Source organism: Phyllobates terribilis, unplaced genomic scaffold (genome assembly GCF_046119375.1).
Source record: "Phyllobates terribilis strain yellow unplaced genomic scaffold, ASM4611937v1 Scaffold_5__5_contigs__length_657084704, whole genome shotgun sequence".
NCBI classification, from domain to species: Eukaryota; Metazoa; Chordata; class Amphibia; order Anura; family Dendrobatidae; genus Phyllobates; species Phyllobates terribilis.
The window spans coordinates 151,975,557-152,002,010 of NW_027362765.1; the positions used below are offsets into that span (position 1 = coordinate 151,975,557).

At 46.2% G+C, this 26,454-nt stretch overlaps 2 protein-coding genes across 7 annotated transcripts in view; one reads left to right on the forward strand and one right to left on the reverse strand.

Moving 5' to 3' along the window:
- Positions 1 to 10,657, reverse strand: part of GJC1 (gap junction protein gamma 1) — a 143,042-nt gene extending 132,385 nt beyond the window's left edge. For 2 of the 5 annotated variants that reach the window (XR_012322016.1, XM_073683208.1), the window contains exon 1: positions 10,494 to 10,626. Coding sequence is in view for 1 of the 5 variants with exons in the window: in XM_073683212.1 (XP_073539313.1) it covers positions 10,494 to 10,525 (32 nt within the window). In the remaining 4 variants the exon portion in view is untranslated. Of the gene's footprint in view, positions 1 to 9,498; positions 9,540 to 10,493 lie in introns of all 5 variants that reach the window. The other 3 variants (XM_073683209.1, XM_073683211.1, XM_073683212.1) reach the window with 3 other exon arrangements.
- The window catches only part of HIGD1B (HIG1 hypoxia inducible domain family member 1B), a 167,799-nt gene that overhangs the window by 50,625 nt on the left and 90,720 nt on the right, over positions 1 to 26,454 (forward strand). The gene's annotated exons all lie outside the window — the stretch shown is intronic.

The window sequence follows — 26,454 nt, forward strand, 5'->3', positions numbered from 1 at the left end:
GAGGTTTAGGAGATTTACTGAAACTATTATTGGGGCCGGGGGATCATGGATCCGGTAGCTAAGGTACCATGGTGGGCTCGGGGACCCCATTTCTCACCTCTCTGATATGTTAGATCGTATCAGAGGTGAGATCCAAGGGGTAGCATTTCTCCTTGCGGAGAGTGACATGTTAAGCATGTAAAAGGTGGAGACTTTTAAGCCGCAATGCTCCTGTGGGAATTATACAAATTGTCTCTTCATACGCCTCTCACCCAGCCAAACCATAGCTCACACTTTGCACTGACGAAGGGCAGTACCCCAAAACACAGTGTCTGCAAATTGAGATTTTGGTTTTGGCCATTATCTTAAGTCCTGTGACAAGGCTCGTTGGAGAGTTGATATTGACTTTTAGGATTACTACTTCCTATAGGTGGCACTAGAGTTCTAGTTCTCTTCCTCTCTGAAGAGACATCAGAGGTGAGAGAAATTAATTTTAAATCTGACTTTTTTCTTTTTTGTGATCGCTGTTATTCTGGGAATAACGGTGATCACGTGACAGGGGACCGTAAAAAAACTTGCCTTGATCATGTTCTCCAGGGTCTCAGCTACCCCAGTAGTTCAGACTCCGAATATTTTCCGACGCTGGGTGGCGCTGCACTGTTATTCCCCAGCGCCATGAAACAGCAGCGCTGAGGAATAAGTACCCTTAATTGCAGTCGTGAAAAGGCGTATCGGCAGTCGTTAAGGGGTTAGTCAGTCAAGTAACAAATCTAACTTTATATGATGCAGAGCTCAATTTTTCTGATACAATGCTCTAAATACACAGCTTCTCTTCACATAAAACATGCAGATTTTAGGACCCTCGTGATCACAAGGGTCCTAGTGGTCAGACGCAAAGGAATCATACATTTATCACCTATTCTGTGGATAGAATACAAATTTAGTTTATGAAAAACACATTTAAATGGAGTGTGTTAGCTCACAAGTTCAGTTCAAAGGAAGCACAAATATACTGTATGAAGCGGAGGGTGGAGAGGAACAGAAAAAATTTGGAGAGAAGGTGATCCAGACCATGGCCAAGGTGCACAGAGCACTTCATGTTCATATGAAAATAAAAGATTACTGCAAAAAGTAATATTTTAAACTAAGCCATGCCACTATTTAGGGAGCAAAAGGAACCAGCAAACGCAACAATGGAATGACATACAAAATGCAAACTAAATGTAATTTTCATCAATTCAATTTCAACCAAATGAATCATATAACCCTGTTGCTTTTGATTGTTTAATGTCGAGTAAAACATAACTTAGAATACCGACAGTGTGTCTGGCTATATAACAGCCTGGAATTATCAGTTAATTAAATAAATGCCCTTTCTAATGCTGTATGCACATTAGCAAAGGAGACAATTGTATAACAAAAAAAGCAAATAAAAAAAGATGGTAGGCTTATTTGTTGGAATGGTCCCTACTGAATTCCTTTACTGGAAAGGCAAAACCCCTCCCAAATACTTTCATTCTTAATTGTCTGTAAAACAAGGAATCTCAATGGTCATCAGAGAAATAAATAAAATTAGACAAATAAGACGTCTGTATTCTATGTATCTACCTAGAATGAATAGTATGGAATGACTATAAAATATCTGATGCTGCTGATAATAACACTGGCAAAAGGATTTTAGGGCATCATTTTTTTTATACAAGATAGAGAGGCTCTTTTCCTCTTCCACACCTCTAAAGCTAAATTAAGTACAGTATAGATTCTTGTGTGGGAGTTCCTCCTCATACCAGACAATCCAGCACCTTAGACCAGATACATGTAGACCTCCAGTCCACTATATGCCAACACCAACATCTCATCTGAATCTTGTACACTATCAGTCTTTGGCACCTTTAGTCTCAGTCAAAGTACATGGTCAGGTATTATTGTATTTAGCAGAATGATACCGGTAAATATCTGTTATAAAAATACAATTAAATGGTTTCTGTTCTATGAGAACAATTTGCCACTATTCTGAATTGTTTTAACTGTAGTAATCATGAGCTGAGGAACTATTTTACAGGTTTATCAACCCTCTATGTGAGTTAACTGTAAAATGTCAAATAAGACATAATATGAAAACTGACTGTAGGGTAACATTAGATCTGAGATATCCTTTATTTAATAATGAGTTGTGTCTCTCTGTTCAGAACAAAGGGAACATTTTAGATAGGGTATTATTGTTGGTTCGAATGATTATTCGTTCAGGATTAAATCTAATGAAAAAATAAATTTAAGTTTAAAATACATACAGTATACATTGTATGGACAAAAGTATTGTAAAACCTACACATTACTCCTGCAGGAGCTTTTAGGACCTCTCATGCTAAATCCATTGGCATTAATATTGACTTGGTCCTACCTTTGCAACTATACAGTCATGGCTGGAAGTATTAGCACCCTTGAAATTGTTCAAGAAAATGAGCTATTTCTCCCAGAAAATTATTGCAATTTGGAACAACACAAAAAAAGCAGAGAAAAAAAAAAGCCAAATTGGACATCATTTCACACAAAACCCCAAAAATGGGCCGGAAAAAACTGTTCGCACCCTCAATTTAATTTGGTTGCACATCCTTTGGAATAAATAACTGCAATCAATCACTTCCCATAACCATCAACAAGCTTTTTACGCCTCTAAACTGGAATTTTGGACCACTCTTCTTTTGAAAAAACTGCTCCAGCTCTCTCATATTTGAAGGGTGCCTTCTCCCAACAGTAATTTTAAGATCTCTCCACAGGTGTTCAATGGGATTTAGATCTGGACTCAATGCTGGCCACTTCAGAACCCTCCAGAGCTTTGTTTCCATCCATTTCTGGGTGCTTCTTGAAGTGTGTTTGGGGTCATTGTTCTGCTGGAAGACCCATGACCTACGACGCAAACCCAGTTTTCTGACACTGGGCACTACATTGCGACCCAAAATCCTTTGGTAATCTTCAGATTTCATGATCCCTTGCACACAGTCAAAGCACCCAGTGCCAGAGGCAGCAAAACAACCCTGAAATATCTTTGAACCTCCACCATATTTGACTGTAGGTATTGTGTTGTTTTCTTTGTAGGCCTTTACCAAAAAGCTTTATCTAGGTAGCATCGGACTACAAGATGCTTTCTCAGAAGGACTTTGGCTTACTCACATACATTTTGGTAATTTGCAGTCTAGATTTTTTATGTCTGTGTCGGCATTGGGATCCTCCTGGGTCTCCTGCCATAGCATTTAATTTCATTCAAATGTCAACGGATCGTTTGAACCGACACTGATGTACCCTGCAGGACAGCTTGAATTTCTTTGGAACTTGATTGGCGCTGCTTATCCACCATCCGGACTATGCTGCGTTGCAACCTTTCATCAATTTTTCTCTGCCATTCACGTCCAGGGAGATTAGCTACAGTGCCATGGGCTGTAAACTTCTTGTTGCTTACTTGGACAAAGGAACATCAAGATCTCTAGAGATGGACTTGTAACCTAGAGATTGTTGATATTTTTCAATCATTTGGGTTCTCAAGTCCTCAGACAGTTCTGTTCTCCTCTCCTCTTTCTGTTTTCCATGCTTAGTGTGGCACACACAGACACAGAATGCAAAAGCTGAGTCAACATCGCCCCTTTTTATCTAATTTCAGGTGTGACTTTCGAGTATCACAAGCTTGAAACCAAGTAGTTTACCCACATTTTTGGAAAGGAGCCAATCATTTTGCCCATTTTTGAGGTTTAGTGTGAAATTATGTCCAATTTGCCTTTCTTCTAGTTGTTTTTGTTGTTCCAATACACGTAAAGGAAATAAACATGTGTATAACAAAACATGTGCAATTGAAATAATTTTCTGGGAGAAATACGTTATCTTCTGGAACAATTTCAAGGGTACCAACATTTTCGGCTATATCTGTAAGTTTCCACTCTTTTGGTAAGGATTTGTACAAGATGTTGGAGGTGTCTGTGGGAATTTTTGCCCATTCATCCCGGACAGCTTTTTTGAGGTCAGACACGGACGTAGGATGGGAGGGACAGACTCAGAATCTCCATTCTACTTCATCCCAAAGATATTAAATGGGGTTGAGTTTACCCAAGCATGCCTTCATGGACGTTGTTTTGTGTACTGGGGAATAGTCATGCTGGAACTGAAAAGGGACTTCCCCCATACTGTTCCTACAAAGTTGGGAACATACAATTGTCCAAAATGTCTTGGTATGCTAAAGCATTAAAAGGGAAGGTGCCGCAATTTTTATTTTTGTACTAATATAATTATTAAATATATAATCAACTATTTTTAGTACAAAAGTAAATTCACTGTTTTAACTGTTTTCTTTTTTCTGCAGCCACCGGGGGCTGCCATTTGCATTTGCTGGTATGTAACGACACTTACACACCTCCAATATGGCAGACTGTGGCTGCCTCATAGTGTAACCTGGGCACGCCCCCTGGGCTGTCCAGGTAACAGCTGTGGGAGGAAATCAGTATTATTTTTTGTGAAGCTCACAGAGTATGCTGTGGGCTACACTTTCCCCCTGTCATGGCTCAGTGCTCAGCGTTAGTCAAGAGGTGAAAGGAGCACACTGACACAGCTCTGCTATGTCACGGTAAAATGACATAGCAGAGCTGTTTATCACCATCATGTTGATCATGTGGGGGCCCCACTATACAGTACGCTGCACCATGTGGGGGCCCACTATACTGTACGGTGCACCATGTGGGGGCCCCACTATACAGTACGGTGCACCATGTGGGGGCCCACTATACAGTACGGTGCACCATGTGGGGGCCCACTATACTGTACGGTGCACCATGTGGGGGCCCACTATACTGTACGGTGCACCATGTGGGGGCCCACTATACTGTACGGTGCACCATGTGGGGGCCCACTATACTGTACGGTGCACCATGTGGGGGCCCACTATACTGTACGGTGCACCATGTGGGGGCCCACTATACTGTACGGTGCACCATGTGGGGGCCCACTATACTGTACGGTGCACCATGTGGGGGCCCACTATACTGTACGGTGCACCATGTGGGGGCCCACTATACTGTACGGTGCACCATGTGGGGGCCCACTATACTGTACAGTGCACCATGTGAGGGCCCACTATACTGTACAGTGCACCATGTGGGGGCCCACTATACTGTACAGTGCACCATGTGGGGGCCCACTATACTGTACAGTGCACCATGTGGGGGCCCACTATACTGTAAAGTGCACCATGTGGGGGCCCACTATACTGTAAAGTGCACCATGTGGGGGCCCACTATACTGTAAAGTGCACCATGTGGGGGCCCACTATACTGTAAAGTGCACCATGTGGGGGCCCACTATACTGTAAAGTGCACCATGTGGGGGCCCACTATACTGTAAAGTGCACCATGTGGGGGCCCACTATACTGTACGGTGCACCATGTGGGGGCCCACTATACTGTACGGTGCACCATGTGGGGGCCCACTATACTGTACGGTGCACCATGTGGGGGCCCACTATACTGTACGGTGCACCATGTGGGGGCCCACTATACTGTACGGTGCACCATGTGAGGGCCCACTATACTGTACGGTGCACCATGTGAGGGCCCACTATACTGTACGGTGCACCATGTGAGGGCCCACTATACTGTACGGTGCACCATGTGAGGGCCCACTATACTGTACGGTGCACCATGTGAGGGCCCACTATACTGTACGGTGCACCATGTGAGGGCCCACTATACTGTACGGTGCACCATGTGAGGGCCCACTATACTGTACGGTGCACCATGTGAGGGCCCACTATACTGTACGGTGGAGAGCAATTAGAACTTCTGCTATCTGGCCCCATTATTTCTATGTACACCCATAGTGCTACTCCCCAGAGCCGTGTATCTAATGTCCATTACATTACACAACTGCTCCCTTAGAAGTACACAGAGCAGGGTAAAACAGGGAGTAGTAGTATAATGTGTGACAACGCTCCGTCCACTTCTATGGCAGCAGTAGTGTAATGTGTGACCCTGCTCCGTCCATTTCTATTATAGTAGCAATGTAGTGGATGGAGCAGGGTCACACAATACATCACTGCACCCATAGAAGTGGACGAAGTGGGGACACATTACACCCACTGCTCCCATTGAAGTGTACAGAGCTGGGTCATATACTACACCACTGCTCCCACAGAAGTAGGCAGAGCAGTGTCACACATTACACTACTACTGTCTTAGAAATGTGTGACCCTGCTCCGTCCACTTCTATGGCAGCAGTGATGTAATGTATGCCCCTGCTATGTACTGTGTAATGGTTGTGTCTGACTGTGCAGGAATATGGTCTGATCATACCACATCTCCTGGCCAGGGGAGGACGCAAAATAAAGAATACAGAACAACAGAGGAATGCAGATGATTCCTTTTGTGAGGCAAAACATTTCATGCAGCTTTTAAGCAATGTTTCACCTCACAGAAAGAACTCTGTCTAATTCATGCTGCCCGTGGTCTGGCAGAATTAAACTGATAACAGGCCCCCTTTAAACAGCGATCGGAGCTGGCTCCAATCGCTGCTGCTAGAAGCAGGTGCAAGCTACCTAACAGCAAGCATCTGCCCTCAGTAGCTGATCTCGCTTGGTACACCTGCTCCATGGGGCTGGAAGTAGGTAAATTTCCTTACAGACTAAATTAAGGTATGTTCACAAAGAGTTTTTCGACATGGAAATCTATCTAAAATCCCATCCACAAACTGCCTCCTATTGACTTTAATAAAAAAATATGTAACGCTATTCAGATAGCAATGTTTTATACAATGTGGATTAGAAAATCGCATTGCAGAATAAAAGTCCCTACGCGTTTCATCCAAGTAAAATCCTCAGGGGACTATCTTGTATCCAGGGTATTAAAGCGCTAAGTGCATAAAATAAACTTGGGTCCCTCCACTCTCTGTCCTAATCCTGCAGATTAGGACAGAGAGTGGAGGGACCCATGTTTATTTTATGCACCTAGCACTTTAATACCCTGGATACAAGATAGTCCCCTGAGGATTCTACTTGGATGAAACGCATGCAAAAGGTAAAGTGCAGGGTCTCCATACAGGGCTAGCTGTGGACTGCCCTTGTGAGGGCAGGAGTTTTGTGGGGTCAGTCTAAGTGTGAGCTGGCAGGGATTAATAGGGCCACCTCATGTCCCCACATTCTTGTTCAGAAGGAATCTCTGGACATTAACCTCCTCCCTCGGAAACAAAGAAAAAATGGGTGAGAAAATTCCATTTTCTTCTATTGTATTTGAATTGTGATAACTGTGCCGGGTCTGCACTCAGACTACACAATATGCACTTACTTTCTCATGTCATTTTTATCATCATGGACTCTTAGATACTGGACAAATTGGTGGTTTATGAGTACATGTTTAGTAATTATCTTGGGTGTATATACCTTTTGAGAAAAATCTATATGTCAGAGGGTTTTTGTTTGACACAGGGTTGTTATTGATCCCTGTCCATCTACTCTCCCTCGGTTATAGAATCTATCCGGAATTTCTGATCTCCATACTGCAGGGCTGTTTCAAAAAATGTTTTAATATATTTACATAGGGGCGGTCCCTGAGCTATATTACTGGCAGCTGTCAGTCTGGCTTAGTGACTCGTTTCTATTTTTTGAGTGGCATTTTTTTTATCACATTAGTATTAAAAGTTATGTTTTAAGGTTTTCACATCCTTGCTGTCTATTGTCTAGTACACTGTGAGAACATTGGTTTGCGTGGTGGGTCATTACTCCTACCTTTTTGCTAATTCCCAATGTATAATGGATGCTATTTTGGCTTCCATCAGGGCTATAGGAACCTATGGGTCATGCAAGGAAGGATTAATGAAACAAAGTGTGAAAAGAGCCCAAAGCCGTGTTCAGATGGGCATATTTTACGGTCTGCGAACGGACTGCAATGCCCGGAGTGGCTGTGAGTCTCTCAACCCAAATTTACCACGTCACATGTGTATTGAGGCTGGAAGTTATGGTGGGGATACCCACGGTCAGTCTTGTCATTGTGGACTATATAGAGACTGTGTAGTATGCATGTCTAGGGGGCATAAAGGCTTGTAGCTATAGTATCACCATAAGGTCTCAGTCACACACGGCAGTACGTCAATTTTATTAATTCACACTAATTCGTGAACAGTAACCTAAATCAGACAGTCTTAAAATGCGCTAACTTTATCAAAGTATTTTGGTGCACTTTTTTGGCACATGGTGTCGCACGTTGTACCACACCCCTCTCCCAGCAAACCACAACCCTTGTAGGTTAAAGGTGCAGAAAGTCTTTAAAATGCTTTCAAAAGAGTTAATAAATTTCGCCCAATTTTTTCCAATGGTTTTAAAGGGAGCTTGTCAGCACAGAATGACTGTTCAAACCAAGTGCAGGAGCTTGGTGCACCCTTGGTGTGACCAAACATTTAAATGTACCTTCCCACCTTTTCTTTCCATCTATATACACCCTTCTAAGCTGCTATAAATCCAGAGCTGTCAATCAAAGAAGAGGGTGGGATGACTACTGGAGATGAAGGGAAGATGCACAGAAATGCTTGGCCAAGCCAAGGGTACACAGGGTGCCTGTACTTAGTTTAAACAGTCATTCTGTGCTGACAATCTCCATTTAAAGACATGAAAGAATGCTTTTTTTACCACACTTAGCTTAAAGAGTAACCATCATTTTAAATTTTATTTCATAGATCAATATTACACAGAAATAAACTGTAAGCAACTTTGTAATATATCAGCTTTAATATAAATCTGCTTGTTTCTCGGTCTCAGACTGATCTTTCAGTCTTAATTCCTTGGTAAAATCTCTATTCAGTGAAGACAGATCTTCCCAGTAGGCCACGGCCTCACTATCAGTATTTGGTCAGTATTTTTTCTCAGGAGTGGGAGCCAAAACCAGGTGAGGAACAATCAGAGAAAAGGTATAATAGAAACAAGTCACCAATTCTGCATTTATCACCCACTCCTGGTTTTGGCTCCCACTCTTGAGAAAACATACTGACCAAATACTGATAATGGGGCTGTGGCCTTACTGAGATAAGAGATGGCAGTTGGTGCTCATGAAGTTCTATAGAGAGGGGAGGGAAAAGCTAGTGGCAGACACAGACATCCTGCTACAAGTTCTCCTGAAATGACAATGACACTATCTCAGTAACATGAAAATCTGTCTTCACTGAACATAAGAGTTTCCCCCTGATCTGAGAGAGAAACATCAGTCCAGGAGAAAGAAGCTGAAGTATATCGTATCAGAAAAATCGAAGTTGCTTATTTTCCTGTGTATTATACGTTCACTAGCAAAAAAAAAAAAAAATCTAATATTTATCCATATATTTTTTCAATAGTTTTAAATGCTTTTGAAAGACACCATGAGATTTTTATAAGTTTATTTGTTGATGGAATACACAGTAAATTAACACTATAAATCCAAACCCTATAAAAGATCCCAAAAGCATCCTGCAAATAATATCACAGACCCAAAAATTATTAATAATATGTAGACTAATAATTACCTATCCTTTATAAAGTAATATCTGGACACGGCATTTTTAATCTAAAAAAAAATTGAGACGTAGTGTGTGAAAATAAAATATCACTATGTCAGACTATATAAAATATCAGATACTCATTGAAGTAGCATGAGATCTAAAATATTGCAAGACATATTATGGAAAAATAAATCAATTCTCTCTAATATTATATATATATATATATATATATATATATATATATATATATATACATACACACACACACATACACAATACAAAAAAAGAACGCACATGAGACGGCATATATAGGATGTAAAAGGAAATATCATGGTTATGCACTATATGAAATATCACAATGTATACTATATAAAAGTACAATATTGCACTATATAAGATATATGAAATACTATAAATATATAAAATCTAAATATGGAAATATATATAATAAAAGTCACAATACAAAGCAGAATATATGAGACGTCATATTTACCAGGCTAAAAGAAACTAAATGACTAAAATAATAGTGAATGAAAGCTGACAATATACAAGATACTTTGGAAAAATAACATAGCAATAATCACACTATGTGGGACATTATAGAAAATATAATTCATAAGAAAATGTATAAAGTGTATGTAAGTTGTTACAAAAAAAACATAAGACAGGTACTATAGCAATATGATCATATGTGTAATACTATGTGAATTCTCACTATATAGAGTACAACTAGAACATTGCAATGGAGAACATTGCTGCTGGGACATCACAATATGCAGGATGCTGTGTGATCCCTCTGTAACGTCACACCAGAGCCTGTATGTAATGAGTGGTGTAGGACTTTTATTATCTGCATATATAGATGACAAAGGACCTATATCCGGATTTATAGGGGTCCTCAGTGCGAGGCACGACCACCCTGCTTCGTGCTGGTCCCTGCTCCGCGGGAGTCCGCGCTGGTTGCTCGGAGACGAGTGTAACAACTCGGAAAAGTAACACGGTGAGGTCCCGCTACTCACTCAGGTTGGCTCCAGTCACCGGCGACGTCCATGGGACCTTGTGTCCCAGAGAATGTTGGAACCCCAGCGCCGGAGAACTCCCGGGCTCATTTCTTCAGCTCCAGCTGCGGAGACATAAGCGACACCTCCAGTCAGCCCGCTCCTCCTCGGACACGCCCTGTCCCCGCCTCACCACCCTCGCTGCCTCTAGCGACCGAGTTGCTGAGATTTCCCGCCCTTTGTTTTGTCCTCCAATCAGAAGCGGTATATAGTTGTGTGAGGCCCCTGTGGTGTTCTCACTGGACGTCACTGTAAGAAAGCAGTGACGTCACGACTCAATACGTTCACTTACAGCACACTGCTATAGCTTTCAGAGTCTGACAAGGAACAAGGCTCAGTTGCCTTCTACCTCACCAAGAGTCGCCATCTGTGTCAGATGAGAGGGCGAACTACCACATTTCAATCACAAATCGTATATATATAGTCCCCTTCAGCATACCCCAAAAAAAGCAGTGGCATAACTATAGTCTGATGGGGCCATCAATCTATCTATATATACATATATATAATTCAAAAATGAAGACAGCAATCCTTAGCATAATCCAGTGATTTAGTCGCTGAGAGAGAGCTAAGGCGACGTTTCGGCTCTGAATTTGAGCAAAATGTAAATAAATGTATCTGTGACACCCCAGGGGTCTGGTTGCCACAGTAACGTAATGTTATGTCTGAGAGCAGGTGGGAGGTCCTTTAGTCAGGGATCCTGTGCATGCCACACCTCCTGCCCAGTCTTGGGAGGGGAAGAACTTCCCCTATATAAACCTGGGGCTGAGGCAGGGTGAGTGAGTAGAAGAAGAGAAGAAGTAGAGACAGCATAGGAAGAAACAGCAGTTACAAGGAGTCAGGGGCTGGCAGCTGCAGAGTTCGCCCTGACTAAGAAGACTTTTTACCGGACCCGGAGTCCGAGGCTGTGGGGACTAATTCCTGCCCAGCAGCAGAATCCGTCAGGCAGGGGATTTCAGGTCCTCTGGCCCAGAAGCCCGAAGGCACGGTCACACGCGTGGGACCAGCACCGCCATCGTGGAGCGGAAGCCATTAGAAGGCCCCGAGTCACCGGCCATACGGGTGAGCACCACACGGTACACTCAGGGACGTGGGCTACTTACATCAGCTCCTAGCAAGGTAGCCAGAAGAGTACAGTCAGTTTGGGAGGCCTACAACTACGCCTGGCCAGGGGAGATCCCATCTGCTCAAGGACTGACCAGGCCCCATCCGCTAGCAAGTACTCCGGGAGGGTCTTTTGTTGTTACCAGTAAAGACCCTGAACTACACCGTACCGTCTCTGAGTGGTTCCTGCTACCCCCATCATCCACGTCGGCTGCCCTGAGGCCATACCCCTCCCGTTGGGGGTTATACTATCACGCTGCACAATCCCACCATCGGCCTCAGCGGTCTGCCCTGCAGCAGCAGCCCCCTGGCTGCACTCAACGGGTGGCGTAGTCATCAACCATTTACTACTAATGGACTGCCGTCTAGTTTGACTCCCTGGGCACGGACCGGGTCACCGCCACGAGACTACAACCCTCCACAGATCCGGCTCCGGGTAAGCTCCCGCATGCGCAGCGCAGCGCGACACAGGCCCAGGGGCGCGTCAACTTTGGCGTAGTCGGCAGGATTTCGTGCCCGCAACCACCGGGTACTGCGTGCCTGAAAAGCAAAGACTGTTCAAACTTACCAGTGGTGAAGATTCCCGCTATCCGTGGAGGTTTCCCGCCATCCGGCGCCATCTTCTACCTTCTTCCCGCCATCAGTGAAGTTTCCCGCCATCCGGCGCCATCTTCGGCCTTCTTCCCGCCATCCGTGGAGTTTTCCCGCCGTTGGACGCCATCTTGGGGACGCCGCGCGGGAAGAAGAGGGGCGTGGACTCCGAAAGCGCGCGAGAACTGAAGCCCCGCCTCACGTCCGGACGTTGCGTAAGGTCCTGGAAGGAGCCCAGCAGACGCCGACGTCACAGGAGCGCGACGGAAGGTCCTCAACCCTGACGATCCACTGCGGAGCCGCGGCCTACGGAAGAGGATCATCGCAAGGTAGGCCACGGTCCACTAGGGGGGAGGAAGATGTCGGATACGGAGGAGAGCTTCACTGCCTCAACCCCCGCCAGCGCTACCGCTGCTGCAGTTATGCCCTTCACCATGCCCTATATCCCGGGAGCAGCTTGGCTACCCCAGTACTCAGGGGAGTCACATACCCTGCATGACTTTAGAGAAAAGCTGGATAGCCTCTTCCAGGTGTACCCCCTCACAGAAGAGCAAAAAGTGAGCATCCTGGTGGCCCAACTAACCGGGGCAGCCAAAAGAGAAGTAAAATCTTGGCCACCTGGGAGGAGGACTGTCGCAGGGATACTAACCCGGCTGAGGGACACCTTCGATACCCGCACCTCAGCCGAGATCAAGCTTAGATTCTACGGGTGCAAGCAGCGAGCGCATGAGAGTATAAGGGACTATGCACTAAACCTACAAGAGGCCCTGAGGGCCATAAAGCAGACCGACCCTGATGGGGTGGGAAACGAGGACAGGCTGTTGACTGAACAATTTATAGAGGGTTTATATTGCAATGCCCACCGAACCCAGTTGCGGGCAATGGCCTTACAGGATCCCCATCTGGACTTTGCACAGTTCAAGGATAGAGCTATCCGGGTGCTCCGAGAACCAGCACCGGGTGGCGTTGTGACCCACAGGCGCCCAGCTATCACTTACCACCAGGAGGCGGCGCCCTTGTCGACAGGGCCTGTGGGAGCTCATGCGCAGGCTTTGGACAATGACCCGGCTCCAGACCTACACCATCAGGTCCAAGAGCTAGTTAAGAGCGTTGCTGCGCTAACCCGAACTGTGCAGTCTTTACAGGTTTCCACCCCAGGGAAGATCCAGCTGGCATCCGGACCGGAGGACATCCCGTGGCGTCGACCAAGGAGGACCCCACCGGCCAGAGGAAGACCCAGTGACCGATACAGCGAGGACGGACGACCCATCTGCCGCCGCTGCAATCAACCCGGACATATGGAAAGGTACTGTTCTTTAAACGGGCACAACCTGGGGTAGAGGGCCAACCCCCAGGAAAAAGATCACCAGGCCCATCGAACTGGCGCGACAGATATGTGGGAGGACGTCCAGTCTTGCCTGTGGTACTGGATGGCATTCCCATGAGTGCCCTACTGGATACCGGGTCACAGGTCACCACCATCCCGTACGTGCTCTTCAAGCAGTACTGGAATGACTCGGATATTACCCGCTACCCTGACGACGACTTGAGTATCATCGCCAGCAATGGCCAGCCCGTGCCACAGATCGGATTTAAAGAGGTGACCCTCAAAATCGGTAGAGTCGAACTGGCCGCACAGGGACTGATCATTGTAGATATTGATAAACATGAGAGTCACCCAAAAATAACTCTAGGAACTAACGTAATTGAAAATTGTCTTGCAGAGGTGATTTTCCTTTTACAGCAGGTTGCCAAGAACGCCAGCTCCGGCGAGCAGCGGGTGCTCCAGAAAGAGATCCGGGCACTGATGCAACGGCAACAAGTGGAACTCTCCGGCGGTGAGATTGGTAGCGTAAGAATGTGTGACCCTTTTCCTATTGCCATGCCCCCAAAAAGTGAAATGATGATTTGGTGCCGGGCAGCTATTGGTCTGAGAGGTAGAGATTACCAGGCAATGGTAGAACCAGTTTACTCAGACAGTAGGCCCACCATTTTGACAGCACGGGGGGTGGTCAATGTACGCCATGGGAGGGTGCCCGTTCGCATAATAAATATCGGGGAGAGGGAAGTGTACCTGCCCCGGTATGCCACGCTAGCCAAATTATATACCACTAATCAAAATTCTATACAATCTGTGGAACCCTTGCCTCCATCTCACCCGGAGGAAGGTAACGGCTCTAAGAAAGACATGGAGGACTGGTGTCAGCAACTACATCTGGGTACTGACTCCACTCCCTCACATCAGAAACAAGGAGTCTATCGGGTGGTTCAAGAGTATGAGAGAGTGTTTAGTAAACACCCGTTAGACTTCGGGCGAGTCAAGGGGGTAGAACACCGCATCCCCACGGGAGATCATCCTCCCATAAAAGAGAGGTATCGACCCGTACCCCCTGCACATTACCAACACGCCAAGGGGATGCTTAGAGACATGAAGGAGGCTGGGGTAATCCGGGATAGCTGTAGCCCCTGGGCAGCCCCACTAGTTTTAGTCAAAAAGAAAGACAACACCATGAGGATGTGTGTAGATTACCGGAAAATCAACCGTATCACACACAAGGATGCGTACCCCTTACCAAGGATAGAGGAGTCATTGGCTGCTTTAAGATCTGCTAACTTCTTCTCTACCTTGGATCTCACTAGCGGGTACTGGCAGGTTCCTGTAGCAGAGGCGGACCGGGAGAAGACCGCATTCACCACCCCGATGGGACTTAGCGAGTTCACCTGCATGCCGTTCGGACTCTGCAACGCCCCAGGAACCTTCCAACGATTAATGGAGTGCTGTCTGGGCCACAGAAACTTCGAGACGGTCCTGTTGTACCTGGACGATGTCATCGTATACTCCAAAACTTATGAGGACCACCTGAAACACCTGGCGGAGGTGTTCGAAGCTCTGGCGAGTTACGGCCTAAAGGTGAAACCCTCCAAGTGTCACCTCCTGAAACCAAAGGTGCAATACCTGGGACACGTGGTGAGCGCTGACGGAGTGGCTCCCGACCCCGATAAGATCACCGCAATTAAGGGATGGCCAAGCCCCTCCAGCGTAAAAGAAGTGCGGCAGTTCCTAGGGTTGGTAGGCTACTACCGAAGGTTTATTCCCGGTTTCACCAAAAAGGCAGCACCTATGCAGGACCTTCTGATAGGCCAGTCCCGGAAGGCCAAGAACCAGAAGCCGCCCTTCAAATGGGAAAAGCTAGAAGAAGAGTCCTTCCGCCAGCTGAAGATGGCCCTCACGGGGGATGAAATCTTGGCGTACCCGGACTATAGCCAGCCCTTCATCCTCTACACCGACGCCAGTAACATCGGGCTAGGAGCCGTACTGTCCCAGATTCAGCAGGGGAGAGAACGAGTAATCTCCTATGCCAGCCGAAAACTGCGACCCACCGAAAGGAACCCCGAAAATTACAGCTCATTTAAGCTAGAGTTCCTGGCCGTGGTATGGGCAGTCACCGAGCGCTTTAGGCATTACCTCGCTTCTTCCCGGTTCACCGTATACACGGATAACAACCCGTTGACACACCTGGACACGGCAAGACTCGGTGCCCTGGAGCAGAGGTGGATGGCCCGTCTGTCCAACTACGAGTTCACAATCAAATACCGGGCAGGACGCTCCAATACTAACGCGGACGCCCTGTCCAGGATGCCCAACCTGCCGGACGAAGGAGAAGATCCGGAGGGACTGGAAGAAGTTGAACTCCCTGCGTTCCACCGTCATGGGACTATCCAGTATTCCCACCGGGTAAGGGGTAAGCAGGCTGCTACGTTGAACCCCTTACCCCACTACAACTGGGCGGAAACGCAAGACAGCGACCCTGCCGTCCGACTGGTGAAGGAGATGCTGACTCGGCCGGAGGCTCGCCTTGAACCAGACGCTCCGGAGGAAGCCAAACAACTATGGGCGGAGAAGAGTCGACTATTCCTTTACAAGGGGAAGTTGTGCCGCAGAATGGTCAACTCCCGGACGCATGAACTACTCTGGCAAGTAGTGGTGCCCCGAAGAGACGCAGCCATGGTGATGGAGGCATACCACGACGGAGCTGGACACTTCGGGTGGAAAAAGCTGGAGTTCCTGCTGCGCGAGCGGTTCCACTGGGTAGGCATGAGGGGAACCATCGAGAAGTGGTGCAGAGACTGTGGCCCGTGCAATCTGAGAAGGAAGGACCGGGCCAGCCAGAAGACTCCCCTGCAGTCCATCGTCACCCGGCAACCGTTGGAACTGGTAGCCTTGGATCATGTAAAACTGACCCCAAGCAGAAGTGGCTACGTCTACGCGTTAACCATCGTGGATCATTACTCCCGGTTCTTGGTTGTCGTCCCCGTCAAGGACTTAACGGCTCAAACAGCAGCTAGGGCCTTCCAGCAGCACTTCTGCCGTCCACACGGGTACCCGGACCAAGTGCTGACGGACCAGGGACCTGCCTTTGAAGCGGAGGTCTTCCAGGAATTCTGCAATCTGTATGGCTGCCGGAAGATAAGGACGACACCCTACCATCCGCAAACTAATGGACTTTGTGAAAAAATGAACCAGGTGGTAATGGATCTTCTAAAAACATTGCCCCTGGAAGAACGCAGTCTGTGGCCTGAGAAGTTGCCCGATCTGGTGGACCTATACAACCACATCCCGGTAGGTTCCACCAACTGTACCCCGGCTTACCTAATGAGGGCGAGACCTGGTAAGTTACCTGTTGACCTGGAAATGGGAGTCCTGACACCTGAGGACACTTCACCAGAAACAGACTGGGACACAGAGAGGCAGCAGCAGTACCGGAGAGTACAGGAGAGCGTGGAGCGAAGTCTCTGTCAGGCTAGGGAAAGACAAGAGAAGACTTACAACCAGTATGCTCCCGCTGTTCCCCTGGTACCCGGAGAGCAGGTCTTGAAGAGGAAAAGACGGCTCCACAAGTTGGATGACCAGTGGGAGAAGGACCCGTACACCGTACTGCCCTCAAGCCACGAGAACCCGAAGGTCTGTACCATCAGTAAAGACGGAGGGGAAACCACAGCCATTGTATCCCGGGACCACCTGAAGAAGTGTCCCGAACAACTGAGGAACCCTGAAGAGGAACAAGAAGACCATCGACCCGTGGGAGAAAGGGAAGATATGGTTAGTACCGTGCTCGGGGACTTCCCTCGGTCTTGGACTCAAGTCAATGGTGCAGTTGTGGTACCCGTACTCACCTTCCTCCAACCATCATCCCAAGAACCTACGGAGCAACGGGTAGAGCTGGAAGAACAGCCGGTCCAGGAGGCAGAAGACTCCACACAAGTAGAACAGGAGAATCAACCCTCTGCTTATAGTGAGCCTGCCGTACCCCTAGTGAGACAAAGAGCCGGTAGACAGCTGCCCAGTTTACCCTTGACAGCTCCTACACCCTGTAGTTCAGGGCCAGACAGTCAGCTCCGTAGGTCCACTAGGGCCACTAGAGGCCAGTTACCCGCACGTTGGAGGATCTAAATGTTTAAGCTATTTTATAATGTTTACCTGTCTATAGTTGCTTGTGTGTAATTTTGCATTTCTAGTTGTTTTTAGGAATCCTTGGTGGATTTACCGGGAATCCTTGTATATAGTTGGAGCGTAACCCAGGATGGACTAAAGACTGTCAAGGACTCGGGGTAGAACAGACCCCTACCTGGTTACGTCTCCCTGTGTTGGTGAAATGGACACCTTGCTTTCTTCCATCTTTATGTGTTTTCTTATTGTATTATTAATGTTTTGCCTTGTTATGTTTTCTAAATGTGTTTAGTCCCGGAGTACTAAATTTTACTAGGGGGGAATGTGACACCCCAGGGGTCTGGTTGCCACAGTAACGTAATGTTATGTCTGAGAGCAGGTGGGAGGTCCTTTAGTCAGGGATCCTGTGCATGCCACACCTCCTGCCCAGTCTTGGGAGGGGAAGAACTTCCCCTATATAAACCTGGGGCTGAGGCAGGGTGAGTGAGTAGAAGAAGAGAAGAAGTAGAGACAGCATAGGAAGAAACAGCAGTTACAAGGAGTCAGGGGCTGGCAGCTGCAGAGTTCGCCCTGACTAAGAAGACTTTTTACCGGACCCGGAGTCCGAGGCTGTGGGGACTAATTCCTGCCCAGCAGCAGAATCCGTCAGGCAGGGGATTTCAGGTCCTCTGGCCCAGAAGCCCGAAGGCACGGTCACACGCGTGGGACCAGCACCGCCATCGTGGAGCGGAAGCCATTAGAAGGCCCCGAGTCACCGGCCATACGGGTGAGCACCACACGGTACACTCAGGGACGTGGGCTACTTACATCAGCTCCTAGCAAGGTAGCCAGAAGAGTACAGTCAGTTTGGGAGGCCTACAACTACGCCTGGCCAGGGGAGATCCCATCTGCTCAAGGACTGACCAGGCCCCATCCGCTAGCAAGTACTCCGGGAGGGTCTTTTGTTGTTACCAGTAAAGACCCTGAACTACACCGTACCGTCTCTGAGTGGTTCCTGCTACCCCCATCATCCACGTCGGCTGCCCTGAGGCCATACCCCTCCCGTTGGGGGTTATACTATCACGCTGCACAATCCCACCATCGGCCTCAGCGGTCTGCCCTGCAGCAGCAGCCCCCTGGCTGCACTCAACGGGTGGCGTAGTCATCAACCATTTACTACTAATGGACTGCCGTCTAGTTTGACTCCCTGGGCACGGACCGGGTCACCGCCACGAGACTACAACCCTCCACAGATCCGGCTCCGGGTAAGCTCCCGCATGCGCAGCGCAGCGCGACACAGGCCCAGGGGCGCGTCATATCTAATTTATATAATGTGATTTTCTTGATTTTTTTTGGATATTCTATCTCTCAATGTTAAAATTAACCTACCCTTAAAATTATAGACTGTTCATGTCTTTGTCAGTGGGCAAACTTACAAAAACAGCAAGGGATCAAATACTTATTTTCCCACTGTATATATAATGCCAGTGATGCACTACTCTGCCATAGGTCACACACAGGTGGTGTGCGGGTATTACCACTTCACTATGACAGGAATAAAAGTAAAAGAAAATGTAGTTTGTGATGCCAGGGTGCACTGTATTAACTTCTGTTTCCTGGTGTGATGTTATGTTGTGCACCCAGTCCAGAAAACAGGGTTCGGATAGGCTATTGGTAAACTTTACTTCTTGCAAATAAATACTGGTAAATCCAGAAAGATGATTCAGCAGAGTTTCTATTTCAATGCAGCAAGCACAGTTACTTTCCAGTATGATAATTCAGATACAGTACAGACCAAAAGTTTGGATACACCTTCTCATTTAAAGATTTTTCTGTATTTTCATGACTATGAAAATTGTACATTCACACTGAGGGCATCAAAACTATGAATTAACATATGTGGAATTATATACTTAACAAAAAAGTGTGAAACAGCTGAAAATATGTCTTATATTCTAGGTTCTTCAAAGTAGCCACCTTTTGCTTTGATGACTGCTTTGCACACTCTTGGCATTCTCTTGATGAGCTTCAAGAGGTAGTCACTGGAAATGGTCTTCCAACAATCTTGAAGGAGTTCCCAAAGATGCTTAGCACTTGTTGGCCCTTTTGCCTTCACTCTGCGGTCCAGCTCACCCCAAACGATCTCGATTGGGTTCAGGTCTGGTGACTGTGGAGGCCAGGTCATCTGGCGTAGCACCCCATTACTCTCCTTCTTGGTCAAATAGCCCTTTCACAGCCTGGAGGTGTGTTTGGGGTCATTGTCCTGTTGAAAAATAAATGATGGTCCAACTAAACACAAACCGGATGGAATAGCATGCCGCTGCAAGATGCTGTGGTAGCCATGCTGGTTCAGTATGCCTTCAATTTTGAATAAATCCCCAACAGTGTCACCAGCAAAGCACCCCACACCATCACACCTCCTCCTCCATGCTTCACGATGGGAACCAGGCATGTAGAGTCCATCTGTTCACCTTTTCTGCGTCGCACAAAGACACGGTGGTTGGAACCAAAGATCTCAAATTTGGACTCATCAGACCAAAGCACAGATTTCCACTGGTCTAATGTCCATTCCTTGTGTTCTTTAGCCCAAACAAGTCTCTTCTGCTTGTTGCCTGTCCTTAGCAGTGGTTTCCTAGCAGCTATTTTACCATGAAGGCCTGCTGCACAAAGTCTCCTCTTAACAGTTGTTGAAGAGATGTGTCTGCTGCTAGAACTCTGTGTGACATTGACCTGGTCTCTAATCTGAGCTACTGTTAACCTGCAATTTCTGAGGCTGGTGACTCGGATAAACTTATCCTCAGAAGCAGGGGTGACTCTTGGTCTTACTTTCCTGGGGCGGTCCTCATGTGAGCCAGTTTCTTTGTAGCGCTTGATGGTTTTTGCAACTGCACTTGGGGACACTTTCAAAGTTTTCCCAATTTTTCGGACTGACTGACCTTCATTTCTTAAAGTAATGATGGCCACTCGTTTTTCTTTACTTAGCTGCTTTTTTCTTGCCATAATACAAATTCTAACAGTCTATTCAGTAGGACTATCAGCTGTGTACCCACCAAACTTCTGCACAACACAACTGATAGTCCCAACCCCATTTATAAGGCAAGAAATCCCACTTGTTAAACCTGACAGGGCACACCTGTGAAGTGAAAACCATTTCCGGTGACTGCCTCTTGAAGCTCATCAAGAGAATGCCAAGAGTGTGCAAAGCAGTCATCAAAGCAAAAGGTGGCTACTTTGAAGAACCTAGAATATAAGACATATTTTCAGTTGTTTCACACTTTTTTGTTAAGTATATAATTCCACATGTGTTAATTCATAGTTTTGATGCCTTCAGTGTGAATGTACAATTTTCATAGTCAAGAAAATACAGAAAAATCTTTAAATGAGGTGTGTCCAAACTTTTGGTCTGTACTGTACATAAACGGTGCAGTGATTCCTGAGTCCTAGCTTCTGCTTATCTGTACAGTCCTTATCACACAGCTGATTGCAGCTGCACTGTGGTCTCTCATACACCAGAGATCTGAGCTTCCATACCTGTTCTTCAGCTTTTCACAGGTAAGACCAGACACCACACCATGTCTCCTCCTCTCTCCTTGTCCCTGAGCACACACTGAACTAAGCTCAGGACCTTGACATGTGGTCTAACCATGTGACCTTATTGCCATATATGGAAAGCAGGCTAATTCGTTACTGTTAGGCTATGTGCCCACGATGCAGAAATGCTGCATATTTTTTTACGCTTCTCCCTGGCAGGAATAACGCATGGGGGTTATCAAGCGCTTTTCCAAGCGATTTTAGCATCACTTGGAAAAGTGCTTGACAACTTGTTCACACTATATAAATCCATGCAACCGGCATGGATTTATAGTAGTGTGACCAAATTAGTTAAAAAAAAAGAATAAGAATGGTAAAAAATAAAAAAAAAAGATTATACTCACCTTCCGATGTCCTCCCGGTGTTTTCTCTGCTGCGTCCGGTGTCTTGGGCGGCTCACAGTGGTGTGAAGGACCTGAGGTGACGTCATTGAGTCATGTGACAGGTCACATGACTCAATGACGTCATGGCAGGTCCTTCACAACACCGCGACCCATACAGCAGACCAGGCAGAGGGGAGAAAACACCGAGAGGACATATGAAGGTAAGTATAATCTTTATTTTTTATTTTAAATTCTTTTTTTTTACAGTTTCTATGGTACCCAGGTCTGGATGAGAGTCTCCTCTTCTCCAGACCTGGGTACCATCCGCACATTAAACCGTGTGATATCCACTTGTGCAGATGCAGTGATGTGGATGTCACGCGGTCCAATGCAAGTCAATGGCGGCGATTACGCTGCGTGTCCGCAAAATTAATGGACATGCTGCAAGTATTTTTCCGCAATGATAATCCGCAGCGGAAATTTCAGCAGCATGTGCACAGCACATGCGGATTATCATTGGGGACCATGGGGCACGAATTACCAAGCGTTTTTTAAGCATTTTCGCTGCGGAAATTCCGTGGCAAAAACGCTTGAAAAACGCATAGTGGGCACGCAGCCTTAGTAATCTAATAGCAGAACACAATAAGTACATCCCTCTCTGCATATATAAACCATCCTGTACATTATCTGCAAAGGGAATATGAACATTGTGCAGACAAAATGAGGTAGCTGCTGGCTCTGCTACATCTTAAAGTTACACTCACAAGCAACTTTGGGGCACTACATATTCACCCACTTTAAAAATATGCATGTCCTCATGCTTTCGGAACGTCTTACTGTGTTTTAGGACAACCTATAAGGAGAAACACACATAAAATGCAAACAGTGAAGTATTATGAGTCCATGAGTCTCTGAATAAATGCTGTAACCTGGAGCAAATAAAACATCTTTCAAAAGTCTTTGAAGGCACGTAGCTTGAACGTTGCATAAAAATGAAGGAAATGAGTAACATGGAAGTGTAGTATAACAGTCTGTTGTGGTGGGCTATTTTCTATTTTTATCGTCCAAATTAAAGTATATAAAGTAAATAACTCAGTCACTCAGGGTATCTTGCTGGGACACGACTTTTGGTCACTCTCTCTGACCTTCTCAAAGAGTCACTTGTGATACCTTATGAGGGCTCGTCCTCAAAGGGTTCAAAGTCAATATGCTCAGTGGGGGGGGGGGGTGACTGAGAGTCAACAAGTTCATACTGTGGGCAGACTGGTTGTGGGATGGACCACTGCAAACGGACTAAATGGCCATCCAAGAGGAAACATATTACCTTCTGAAGCTGTTGCTGACCTTTTGTCATGGGATACCTGATCTGGAATGGCATTCTCGGCAGGATTCTTCCTGGAATCAGCTGTGAAGTCAACTAGGGGATGGTTGGCGATGTCATCTCCGCTGTCATCTCTGGAGGGGTCTCGGACGTCATCTGTCAGGCAAAGCTTCAGCTGGCTACGGTGTACCACCTTGGTTGTCTCTTCATTCTTTTTAGAGATATTGTAGATTTCTACTCCAGGCAGATGGATAGCTCGAAAGATGTATGGGCAAGTTTCCCACTTCTCATGTAATTTGCTGGTGCGATGATTCTTCTTAAGCCACACTCGATCTCCAACTGTGAGGGGTTTTGCTTTGGCATTTACGTTGTAGTTCGCTTCTTGTCTCTGACAAACGACTTTCATCCTCTCTTCCACAATGGCATTTGCTTCTTCTAGTCTTCGCTAATGCTCTGTGACCCAATCAGTTTGTGGTAGAGGGTTGACTGTTTATGGAACTTGCACTTCCAAGGCAACATCTGCTGGTAGTCTTCCTTGTCTACCAAATATCAGGTAATAAGGTGTGCACCCAGTGGAACAATGGACATTGTTATTGTATAGGTTGATCAATTCTGGCAGTAGATTTGACCAATCAGTTCTCTGCTGAGCCGGTATTGTTCGTAGTATGTCAATTAGAGTCTGGTTCATCCGCTCACACAGGCCGTTACACTGTGGATGATATGCAGTTGTTCTCACTTTCTTACAGCCATAGAGGGAACACAATTCTTGGAACAGTTCAGGTTCAAATGCAGCACCTCTATCAGTTAGGATCTTTTCTGGATATCCATAAGGTTGTAAGAAAGTCTTCCAGAAGATTTTGGCTGTCGTTTTTTCTGTAAGGTCTTTTACTGGCACTGCCACAGCAAATTTGGTATAGTGATCGATGATAGTCAAGGCGTAGGAGACTCCAGTTGCACTAGGCTGTAGTTTCACATGATCCAATTCAACCAACTCCAATGGCTTGTGAGTGACAATTGGATGCAAAGGTGCTTTTTGGTGAGAGCTTTCTCCACGTCTCAAGGTACAAGCAGTACATTCACAACACCCTTTTTCTATGTCATTTCTCATTCCAACCCAATAGAATCTCTTTCGGATGTTAGCCTCAGTTTTGTGGCAACCAAAATCTCCAGATTGGTTATGGTAGGCTTCTAAGACATTGCTGGCATCTTGCCTTGGTACGACGATCTGGATCACTCGCTTATGGGTAGCTGGATCAATGGTTTTTCGAACCAGCAGTCCTTTTTCAGTGAATATCCATTTCCACTGTTTCAAAAGTCTGTTCAACTCAAGAGCTCTGGAATTGTAGCTGCCCTGATGTCTAAAGAGTCTGTTCTTTGTACTGAGGATCACTTTTAGAGTATTCAGCACTCTACTCTCTTCCTGGATTTGGATCCATTGGACTCTGTCAGTTTGCAACTGTTGCTCTTGCTGGTGAGATAAAGGCTGAAGATTTCATCTTAGCACACAGGCTCTTTGCTTTACAGGCAGTTAGTGGAAAACTGGCATCTCCACTTCTTCCCAATCCTCACCTTCAGGCTCTGTACAAGTAGGAAGCCGGGACAACGCGTCAGCATTTGCTTTAGATTTTCTTGTTTTGTATATGCTTGTGAATTGGTAATTTGCCAGTCATGATGCCCATCTCTGTTCTAGGGCTCCCAGTCAGGCTGTGTTCAAGTGTGCCAACGGATTGTTGTCTATGAAGGCTATGAAAAGAGTAGCCGCCAAGTAGTCTTTGAACTTCTCTGTCACTGCCCATACCAATGCGAGGAACTCAAGTTTGAGGAACTATAGTTCTCTGGATTTCGCTCTGTTGGTCTGAGGGAACGACTCTCATAGGCAATTACCTTCTCCTTACCATCTTGAACTTGTGCAAGAACAGCACCTAATCCTTTCTTACTTGCATCAGTGTAAGGCTATGTGCCCACGATGCAGAAATGCTCCGGATTTTTCCTGAGCGTTTCGGCATCTCCCTGGCAGAAAAAACGCATGCAGATTTTACATGCGTTTTTCCTGCCAGGGACAAGCGGAAGTGAAGCCTTTTTGCATGCATTTTCGCATGCGGGTTGTCAAGCGCTTTCCAAGCGATTTTAGCATCACTTGGAAAGTGCTTGACAACTTGGTCTCACAGCATGGTTTTATATAGTGTGACCGTAAAAGAATGGTAAAAAATAAAAAATAAATTTTATACTTACCTTCTGATGGCCCCCAGTATCCTTATCCGATCCATCTTGGCTTGCCGGCAGCTCGCGGTGGACTAAAAGGACCTGCCATGACGTCATTTAGTCATGTGATGGGTCACGCAACCACCGATGTCAGCAGTTGCGTGACCCGTCACATGACTAAATTACGTCATGACAGGTCCTTTTTAGACCATCACGAGCTGCCAGCAAGCCAGGACGCATCGCTAAGGAGACCGGGGGCCATCAGAAGGTAAGTATAATGTATATTTTTTATTTTATTCTTTTTTTACAGGTACTATGGTACCCGGGTCCGGAGGAGAGTCTCCTCTTCTCCAAACCCGGGTATCATCCGCACATTGAACCGCATGGTATCCGCATCTGCAGATACAGATGCAAGTCAATGGCGGCGAAAACGCCGCAATTCCGCAGAATAATTGGTAGTGCTGCGGATTTTTCCGCAATGATAATCAGTAGCGGAAATTTCCGGAGCATGTGCACAGCACATGCGGATTATCATTGGGGAACATGGCAGATCTTCTACCAAGCGTTTTTTAAGCGTTTCTGCAGCAGAATTGCCACTGCGGAAATGCTTAAAAAACGCATAGTGGGCACACAGCCTAAAGGTGAAATGGAGAGTTGTAATCAGGGTAGGCTAGGATAGGAGCTTCTGTCAACATTTCTTCAGTTGATTGAAAAAAAACATATAGCTCTTCAGTCCAGGTGATTAATTGACTCTTTCTTGTCTGATGTGTGGCCTGACCTCTCAATAGTTCTTGTAGGGGTGCAGCAATTTGGGTGAAATTTTTGATGAAGCGGCGGTAGTATCCTGCAAATCCTAAGAAACTTCTGACTTTCTCGGACAGTAGTAGGTACAGGCCATTTCTGGGCAACTGCAATCTTTTTGGGATCAGGAACCATTCCTTCAGAACTCACTACTTGGCCTAGATACTGCACTCTTGGTTTCAATAGGTGGCACTTAGAGGGCTTGACTTTTAGACCATAGCCAGTGAGAGTTTGTAAAACCTCTGACAGGTGCTCAAGGTGTTCTTCATACGTTCTGGAAAACACGATCACATTGTCTAGGTAAATCAGAACAGTCTCAAAGTTTTTGTGACTTAGACAGTATTCCATTAGCCTTTGGAAAGTTCCTGGAGCATTGCACAGCCCAAATGGCATAAAATTGAATTCAAACAGACCCATAGGTGTCTTGAAGGCTGTTTTCTCTCAGTCTTCTGGGGCTACAGATACTTTCTAATACCCACTGGTCAGGTCCAATGTTGAAAAGAATGCGCAGACTTTAAAGCTGTGAAGGACTCTTCAATACGTGGCATGGGGTAGGCATCT